This window comes from Tasmannia lanceolata, unplaced genomic scaffold (genome assembly GCF_043159265.1).
Source record: "Tasmannia lanceolata isolate RefF3 unplaced genomic scaffold, GAP_Taslan_0.1 ptg000002l, whole genome shotgun sequence".
Taxonomy (NCBI): domain Eukaryota; kingdom Viridiplantae; phylum Streptophyta; class Magnoliopsida; order Canellales; family Winteraceae; genus Tasmannia; species Tasmannia lanceolata.
In genome coordinates this window covers 55987275-55997128 of record NW_027518679.1, presented here as the reverse complement: position 1 = coordinate 55997128, position 9854 = coordinate 55987275, and the positions used below count along the sequence as shown (strand labels likewise).

Sequence of the window (9854 nt, the reverse complement as noted above, 5' to 3'; positions counted from 1 at the left end):
CGGAAAATGTCCAATCACGGGAAAATTTGGCTTACTTTCTTCTCCTTTCCTTTCTCAAGAAAGAAGGCAAGTGAACAGAGCCTTAGAGTTTTCCATCTTATCAAGAAAGACAAGTGTTCAATTGGAACATATTCCAATAAAGAATGGAAGAAAGACGCGTAAAAGTGGCTTTATTACTTACTTTTTACATCAACTCAAAATGGGAAAGTTTAATCATTTAAAAGTATTCAGTTCAAACATTTAAAAATATTCTACTTTTTCATGGGCACCCGCGGTTCCAGCTGGCCCGGCCCAGTTTTGACGGGCCGGTCACTTTTAAACGGGTCACTGTTTGTTGACCTGGACCCGGAATTTACAGGCGGACCGGGTCGACCCGCGGGTCCAGGTCTAAGTATGAGACCAAGATGGCATGGATCACCTCATGATACTCTACATGATCAACAGTCTCGATTGCACATACATGGTGGCCCCTGTTTTAGGCTCTATGATTAAGGGTGGCAAACCAACCAGACAGAAAATTGTAGTAGATTTTTTTGAAGTAAATGTGCTTAAAAAAGGATAATGTTTTTCATTAGAACCCAATTCGAGAAAAAGCTCCTGATCCAAGTTCGCATCCATACGCTAAAAAAAAAGAAGGGCATACATTGGAGGCATAAGGCCAATAACACACCCAACCCTGAATGATTTCAGTGGCTGCGCTCAAGCACCAAAAAACATGGAGGGTGCAGTGTGCAAAGTTGGAACTTGAGATCATAATAAATCACCTTCCACAGTCTCTAGAGAAAATGGAAGTCCCCCTCTTGGCTTTCCTTCTGAAGGGCCTACAAGCCTCCATGCTAAGGTCCACCGCAGCCGCAAGCGCCATGAAGATAGCAGCATCCTCTACACATGTGACATGGCGCACAGCAAGCTGCACCACTGGTTTACTTCTCTTCCCTTCCCCTTCCCCTTCCACCTTACAATTCATCACAAATCCTCCCACAACTGGCCCCACCGACGTGAAGTCACCACTACTTTGTGGGCTCGGCACTGGTGTCCCTGCTGGGTCCATGTCTATGAAGAATTCACCACCCTTGTCGGCACTGATCAAGACCTCCGCCAAGAGGAGTCCAGCCTCTTGGCCTTCTGAGAGGAGGTTTAGGCGGCAGCAGACGGAGTCCCTGCTGCCGCACTCACGCCATGCTTGGAGTCGTCCCCATGGTTGCCAGCTTTCAGGCCCACAGGAATCGGGGCGGAGGATGAGAAATGCACCTGGGTTGGAGCGGGCGACATGGTCACAACCAGTTGATGGCACAAAGGGTGTGACCATGAAGGCGGCAGCGACTGCTGAGCCACAGAGATCGTGGACTATGACCCTCCAACCCTTCCGGTCCCTGCTCTCAGTCTCCTGGCCAATATTCGTTGGGTCCATTTGAGATGCCCTGTTGTGAAACACAGGAAAAATCATCAACCAACCATTCTAATGGTAACCATTTCTGAAGTCCCTCACAAGCAAGAGAGCAGCACTTTGGCCGTAGATGAATTACAAAGTTCAAAAGTCAAGAAACTAATAGAAGAACCGAAAATTGATATTAAGAAAACAGAAGCAGAATTAAATTGACGCCATTTTCCACATCACATGCGAGTAGTGTTTGATGGTTGTGAGAAATGTCATGCGAGTAGTGTTTAATCCAAAGTTCCAAACCATTTATCTGCTAGGGATCAGCACCAATATCCACGCACATCAAATGATTCTAAACCTCCAATGTGTGGCCTTTAAATGGATGGTTTGAAAATAAAAGAACAACGGCCTACGTTTATCAAGAAATCCAAAGAGAGGGTTATGATAGGTTAACAAGGGACAAATTTAGTGCATGGCCCATTTCTAAGAAGGGATCATTAACAAGTGGTCCCTACAGGTACTTGGTTCTGCCCATATTTTTCCTAGGAAAATATGAGCATAGATCATATAACAACTCCATTAAGATATACCAAACCATTCAAACCATGGCAGGAAAGTCTTAGCCCACTATCAGCATCACAGTACGATAGGATATACTATATATGAGGAATAGGTTGAAGCCATGTTTTTTGACGAAATGCACATGGAGAACATATTGATTTTTCGAAAATATTCACTTCACTGACAAAGAGTTGAGACAAGTAAAACAAAGACCTAAATAGATACCAAATATATGGCTTTGGATGATGAAAAGAAGAGGTCAAATCTCTTACCGTCTGTCTCGACTGAACTTGCAACTGAAAATAGGCTGCTTGATGGTGCCTTGGAGCTGAACTATCTGAGGACTCGATGCAGTTTCATCTTCAAACTGGAAAACATATCTCGGGTCTGGATCCAGCTTCACTCTCAGATGCAGCTCGGGGCCCGGTTTACCACCCTCCTTTTGATTCTTGCCAATGCCAATCCACCCATTATGAAGTAACACCGACTTCCCTTCACCCCACTCGGGAATCACCTGCAACTTGAATTTCCCAATCTGCTGCTTCCTGCTGATGACACCATAATGGGACCCCCCCTGCCTCTCTGTGAAAACAGAAATTTCCAGATATGCCCGTGGAGCTAGGAAACAGCGTGGGACCAGCAATGCTTTCACATCAGATTTTTCAAGATAAATGCTTGTTGCAATGCTGTGAGAATCAAGGGAACCTTCAGGGGTGGATATTAAGGGGACTGATGCCCTCTGAACAGGGAAGCCTCGGAGACGGATCTCACACAAGCATGGAGATGATGAATGGACTCTAGCTTGCACTGCTTTTGAGGCCGCCACAGGAATTCTCAGTCCCAGCGAACCAACTGATAACCTGACAAAATCTTGTGGATCCATTGGTTTCACAAGACTACCTCCATGCTTTTGAACCGACGGTCATCTGGTTCTAGAACCCTGTTATGTTCATGGGGTAAATATCAGGTCAGAAAAGGTTGAAACTGAAATACATCTTTACAGGAGACATTCAACCAGGATTAATCTATTCTTCATTTCTCGTGCATGTGTAAGGGTTCTGAAAGCATCTAATTGTGCACCAGAGAAAAAAAGTTCTCCTCTTTAATCAAGTGGTCATTGCTACCTTCTCAAGGTAGCAAATCAAAGAGGGCTCAACAATAAAATGTATGTCAAGTAATGAATAACTCAACTCATCATGAAAGGAGAAACAATATCTGCTGGAAAAGATTGTGTCAAGGAATTGCTCAAAAAAAAAAAGAAGAGAACTATACTTGTGGCTTAAGATCGTGTCTGTACCTTAAATTAAACTTGTATTAGAAAAGAGATGGCCATACAATGCACTGGATTTAATGCAGAAAGAACATCTTCACTGAATAGACTGAAATACTAAAAATTGAATCAACTATATTCGGGATTGAGCCTCTAGCTCAATGGTAAAGGCTCTGGCCTTCAACCTTGAGGTTGGAGGTTTGATCGTAGCTTACCTTAAAAAAAAAGAGAATAAACTATATTCGCATTGTCAATAATGTCTACTGTGTAACTGTATCAAATACTTGCTTGAAATATTCCAATGCAAATTCAGTTTGTTAAATGTATAATACCATCAAAATCAGTTTAGCAGACAACATTGAACTTGAGTTCAGAGCATCAGCACTATACTTATATACAACATTGAACATCTTCCTTTATTTGGTCCCATGTTCTTGAGTGGTGTGAGATCAAATGAATGACGCCAAAGTAAGTTAGAGATTTGATAGTAAGTTGGCGCAATAGAGGTCTTGGCTCTTTGGAAATGATTCTTTGGAACTTCATCCCCTTCACGGCCTTGTGGGATTGTTTTATTAAAAGGAACATGGAAATTTTTTAGGATAGGATCTCTACTCAGCATTGTTAAGCATGGAAAATTATAATCACTGTGGCTAGTTAGGCAATGCAAGAGAAAGCCTTTTGGGGTTTCTTGGTGTATACCTAGAAACTGGAAGACAGTAAGGCAGAGTTCTTTCTTAAGAAAAGATAATTGCGAGATTGGGAGAGAAGGAACCCTATTTCAGGTAACGGTTCAAGAACATGGAAGTCTATTTGCGTGTCAAGGCCTTTGTATGAACCCCTGGTCAGGTTTAGGGTGGGTAGGGGGGAGGGGACTCGGTTTTGGTTAGATCTATAGTTAGGAGAAGGAATCTCAAAGTGGTGAAATTTGCAGACTTTCCTCCCTTCTAGACTGCCTAGCCTCCCATTATTGCTTTCCTTTCATTTCTGACCACAGAGTGTAGTCCCCTGATTCTAATGGTCGTTTCTCTGATCGTTGCTTTTTCTACAGTTGACGAGCGGGGAAAGATGCAGGTCCCTTTACAATTGCATTTGGAGATCAGCGGCATCCCCTAGGGATGCGGCATTTTCGTGGACAATGACAAAAAGAAGAATCAACACATGCGACCGTCTCAAGAAAACAGACTTCAAGACAAATACTTGTGTTACAGAAGAATAGGCCTCGGTTTTACTCCCAGGCAAGGAAGAAACCAAACCTTGCCAACCCCTAAACATCCTTGATAGATCTCTATTTTCATCCTGTACCTGGTCCCCAAATACAATATTGCCACTGCAAAATAAAATCAAGAAACCAAGACATTCCTCTAAATGTTATCGATAGCAGGATATTACCCATTAGCCCTCAATGCCAAAGCTGCAGAGGTTTCACCAACAACAGACCTATGCCTTGGTCTGGTTGGCCGCAATTATCTGTGCAATCCCGGCTATTGTGATGATAATCAAGGGCTTTGTCATATTTGTGGGTTACATGATCATCAAGCCCAAGTTCCCCTACATTACATATGCCCATATGGACAAGCTAGACTATAACCAGTATGGACAAATGGATACTCAGATGACATCAAGATCAAAGCAGAGAATGACAATACCAATGCCTACGAAGCTTCTATGATCTTACCTTCACCATCCAGTTCCATGGGGTGCCCATATACCAATTAAGGGCTGAACTGTTTGACGTGCCCAAGAACAGCAGACAGACCCTTGCTTATCTCACTGGATGAGGGTGCGAGGGAGGCAATGGATTCTTCACCGAAGCAGAATAATATATCATTTCTCGTGAAAGGCACTACGAGGACCAGATGGAATGTGGGAATTCTCGGCTCTGTCAAGTTTTGGGCTCATTTGTCTAGGGAACTTGCTTGCTTTCCTTACATTGGAAGCAGCATATACCCAGATTGCAGTTCCAGGTCCTGGTGATTCAGACCAAATCTGCTAGTTATCTAAAAAGGGTAGTCATTTTTCTGTTCCTTTTTCTTGATTCAATTGAATTTGAAAATGGAGGGCATACAAACACGGTTTTATGATGCAGAGAAAATCAAAATTAAAAATCTCTACTTGGTTCAATTGAATTTGACAATAGAGAGCATATAAACATGGTTTTAAGATGCAAAGAAACTCAAAATTGAAAATGACAAAGTAGTTTTATCCTCAGCATATATTGTTATTAGTGTATTGAAGGAGATATGTTTACAGGCAACATATGGAACATCGACCGGATTAAAATACAAAGCCCATATAAAATTTCAAGTACTCAAGTCATTTTATCCACCAGACTCCATTAGACTTATTCCAAAATACCGCTAAAAACACCATCAAATTAAAAAAAAAATGGATAGAGTTTTCAACTAAAACAGCACCTTCTCACCAAAATCTCTACTGAAATCCCTTGCTTTTAGATTGTTCATTTGCAAAGGAATAAAAACAAAAAGTCTGATTAGCAACATGAATGTATATATAAAGACTAAAGCAGCAAAACCATATAGAAAGAGTGATTAAAGAACAAGGGCGCACCTTTAGATTAAGCTTCCAATCTCGAACGCATGTCTACGTGGAGTGGCCAAAAAATCTAATCTTTAAGAAAACAAAAGCCTTTTAAAGCCTAAAACCAAAAACCTTTAGCTGAAAAAAGATGTAGAGATGAAAAAATATCACATTTTTTCCTCAAAAGAGAGAACTTTCGCAGCAAAATCCAGGGACAGAATCACGAAATCTACGAGGAAAACGTTTTCTTCTGGATATATCGCCAAATACGTTGCGAAAAGCCCACAAAGAGAGCTTGGGATTTTTTTTTCTTGAAACGCCCAAATTCAATCCAAAACCCTCTTATTACACTTTCAAGAAAAAGCTGAATCCGACCGTCTAGATCTACATGGACTGATAAATTCACCGTCTTTGACTTTCATCGGAACATTAAAAACCCTAAAAAGTCCGAATTTCCGGAAAAAGGGTTGAGGAAGAGGGGGGAAATATAGGAATTAACAATTCGGGTAGTCACGAGAGAGAGGAGTATGGAAAAACGAGAAAAGGAAAAGCCTCTAATAAGACAAAAGGAGGTGACCAACTAAGAATAATCAAGAGAGAGAGTGAAATCGGATACAGCTGTAGTCGAGCTTCACGAAATCACTATCAGAAAGAGAGAGGAGATGATGACTTCATCACCTTCATCACCCAAATTGTCAGACAGAGAGACTTCTCTTTTCTGACAAAACTCCGAAAACTCCGGCGTTTGGATTACCGCCGGTCGAGGATTCCTTCGGCTTTTCGTCGTTTACAGGCTATAATAATAATAAAGCTAATTAACAGTCCCCTGGGGTCCATCGCAGAAGGCATTTCTTTGCTATTCTGTTGCATGTCAACCAGCCATCTCATGAATGAAGACAATAGCTTTTGTCTCCATACACAACATAGAAGGCATTTGTCAGATGGGTTGTTGCATGTGAAAGCAGCCGCCTCATATGAATAAGATAAAAATCTGAGCATGTGTGGTGGCTGCTCTCACATGCAACAGCCCATTCGTGAAATGCCTTCTTAGAAGGTCCCTACCAATCCCACATAAAAATATGGTTTTAATAGGGGCTAGGCAGAGCCCTACCAGTATATTAATTATAAAAAGATAATACAATAAAAGAAACAAGACCGCTCCCCAATCTTTAGAACATTGTCTAAGAGATAGGGTAAGACAACGAAGGTCATGATACCTTTGATATCAATACTCAAAACAAGCAAGAGAAGAGAGAATACATGTGATCTCTAGAGTCAATCCTCATACTAAAGTCCCTAGTGACATAAAAATATGTTTTACCCATTTTCCCATGTAAATTATAGTAATGCAACTGTGGGGGAGGAGGGGACAGCAATTTGCTCTACAAATTAGGGAAAATACCTCTTAGCTGGTCTAATTAGTAATCAGACAATTTGAAAGGGTAGCAAGATGGGGCATTTTCGGAATAAATGACTCAAAAATGACCAAATATTAGTAATATAAGGAATGCTATTGCTTATATGGGGCCTACAGCAGCACATTGAATGTGAGCAATCCGAAAGAATATAGAAACAGGTGAGCATTATCATGGTTCTTTTAACCATTAAAAGCCTTAAGGGGCCATTTGGATACGCGGATTTTAGAATTCGGATTTCTTCATAATTATAGATGAGAGACAAGAGAAGATGCGGACCAACGGTTGTTTTCTGATTTCTCGCTCTTCTTTCCGTCACCAATAGTGCAGCAGATCATCTCAAGTTTCCAGGTTTTAGAAATCTTAGGATGCGGGAGAGATTTCTAAAACCTGGATTTTTGACTTAAAATCCAAGTAACGCTGTCACGGCAGCAATCAACAGCTTGATCATGAACCCTCTTTTGCACTATTTTCAAACTAAACCTTGGGTTCTAAAGTCCACGTATCCTAACGGCCCCTAAGTTTCTTGAGGAATGCTAAACTGAAAAACCCGGCTGTAAGTGTGCCCCATTGGATCCACTTCGCCCGCCTAAATTTTTTAGGTACTGAAAGGACAAAATTAAATGAATGATGAATGCAGCTGGGTGACATGGATTAAATGGGGCACCCTTGCACCTAGGTTTTTTCAAGGGCGCCTTTCATTTTAGCATTCCTCATGTTTCTTTATAGCTATTAAGTATCACATACATATGAATGTTTTTAAGCTCTATTCACACATCATAAAAAATTTGTCATCATAATTCAGAAACGTAAGTATTTTTTTTTCTTGAATATTTTTCACGCATAGAGCATGGGTCTTATTGTAAGAATAAAGTATCAAGATGCAAATCCAATGTTAATGTAATGGCAGGGTATTATTGTTGGTGGTAAATGTTGCAACTCTGTATAAGTAATCTAATGGACATTGGACGTTTTTTAATTTCCCTTAGGATAATATTACTATATTGTACATGTGGCACATGTGTATGGTGATCAATCATAGTGGCCCACCAACAACATCCTACTTGAATTGCCCCAAAAAAAAATAAAGAAAAATGAAAATGTTCTTAAGGTGAAGGTGTTTGTATGGTACATGAAAATGCTAGAAAAAGGGGATGTTACACTCTTCCTATACGTGTTCTACTTCTGCATCGTGTATGTGATCAAATCCATTGATTAGAAAGGCAACTATATGTCCAGCCAACTTCCGTTGAGAACACATTCATTAGATGATCCTAGGCCTTTGATCCATCAAATCTCTCTTAGGATTCTGCGAGAAAAGTTAAGCCATTGGTATATGTAGTCCTTTATCGTAAAAATGAGATGTGGGCAATATGGGTCACCTCAAATCAGAGAGATGTCTTGGCTTCACGCACATGTCTTCATGTGAGACTCAAATCCCATTAATTGAGATTGTGACTCTCTACCCAGCCGTTCTCTTCCTAAAACAGGGGCAAAGAGTGCTTGTGATAAGGAAATGACTTTGGTTATAGTATTTATTGTTAAGGTATAATCGATTATCAGGTGGAATTCTCAAACAATGACCTGACCTGTGTTATGTCATTTTACCCAATTGTTTGTTTCCTTGGCGAGAGAAAGAGGTTGATTTTTTGTTCCAAAAGCAGTTTTGTCGCATGCAAGGGCAAGAGATTTTACGTCTACTTCTCCTATGACACTACATGCAGCCTGTAGAAAGCTAAGGCCCTGTTCGTTCGTTTAAGATTAAGACAACCAATTATGAGTGCCAAACTGATTATTGGACTCAAAATTACATTTAAATTTGAGTCCAATAATCGGTTTAGCACTCAAGAATTGGTTGTCATAATCTTAAATGAATTTTGGATTTTGAGAGCCAAGTGTGAGTCCAAAACTGATTAGTGACTCAAAATTACGTTTAATATAATCAAAAGCATATTTTCATAGAAATTAATGACATATCCTTCAATTTGGAAGATGAATCTTATATGTGAGTTTAGTTTTAAATTTCGGCTTCGGTCCCAACCGACACCAAAAGTACATTGAATCAGTCTTACAGAATTTCGGCGAAATTTCGTTTCCTAAATTACAAGAATTTACAAGATTTCCACTGAAATTGCTTACATTTTGGCCGAAAATTTAAAAATACCGTATTTTCTTTTACTAAAATTTACATGATTTCAGCAGAAATTTCCATCGAAACTGAAATATTTCAATTTTCGGTGGTGGCCGAAAGCGACATCAAAACCAAATATAAATCCTTGTTTGTAAGCTAAAGTAATTGGGTGCTTAGATCTGCCCCCATATAGTAATAAATGTCTTTTTGTAAGGACTAAAATAAAATAAAAAAGAGTTGCACTTTTTGGATAATACTAAAATAAGCATTCAAATGGGAAAAATATTTTTCAGGAAAGATTTCTCCTTATCGAGAATATTATTTGAACAAAACAATTGAAATACTTTTTTTAGAAAAAGTAATCAACAAAAAAAAAAAACACATTCGGGGAAAGCAGTTTCAAGGTGGATAGGGGTGTAAACTAGCCGAGCCAAGCCGAGCTTGGCCAGGCTCGGCTCGGCTCGGGCTAGAATGCGAGCCTTACCGAGCTCGGGTTATATTAAGTTCACACCCCTCATCTTCCCTGGATAGCCCTACTAGTGTAATTTGACTACTTTT

The 9854-nt window shown here is 40.1% G+C and overlaps 1 protein-coding gene across 2 annotated transcripts; it reads right to left on the bottom strand.

Annotated features, from left to right (window-relative positions):
• Positions 1-545: 545 nt before the first annotated feature.
• Positions 546-6653, bottom strand: ASG1 (nuclear factor 1 A-type protein (DUF1005)). 2 transcript variants are annotated; one of them, XM_077382652.1, is made up of 3 exons: positions 5781-6653; positions 2215-2882; positions 546-1421 (listed from the first exon to the last, which is right to left on the bottom strand). In XM_077382652.1, the coding sequence occupies exons 2-3, from the start codon at positions 2823-2825 to the stop codon at positions 761-763; spliced, it is 1272 nt and encodes a 423-aa protein (XP_077238767.1). In that variant the 5' UTR covers positions 2826-2882; positions 5781-6653; the 3' UTR covers positions 546-760. The 2 variants fall into 2 exon arrangements, with proteins under 2 accessions (XP_077238767.1, XP_077238777.1); XM_077382662.1 differs by lacking the exon at positions 5781-6653 and adding an exon at positions 5627-5658.
• Between the last annotated feature and the right edge of the window lie 3201 nt (positions 6654-9854).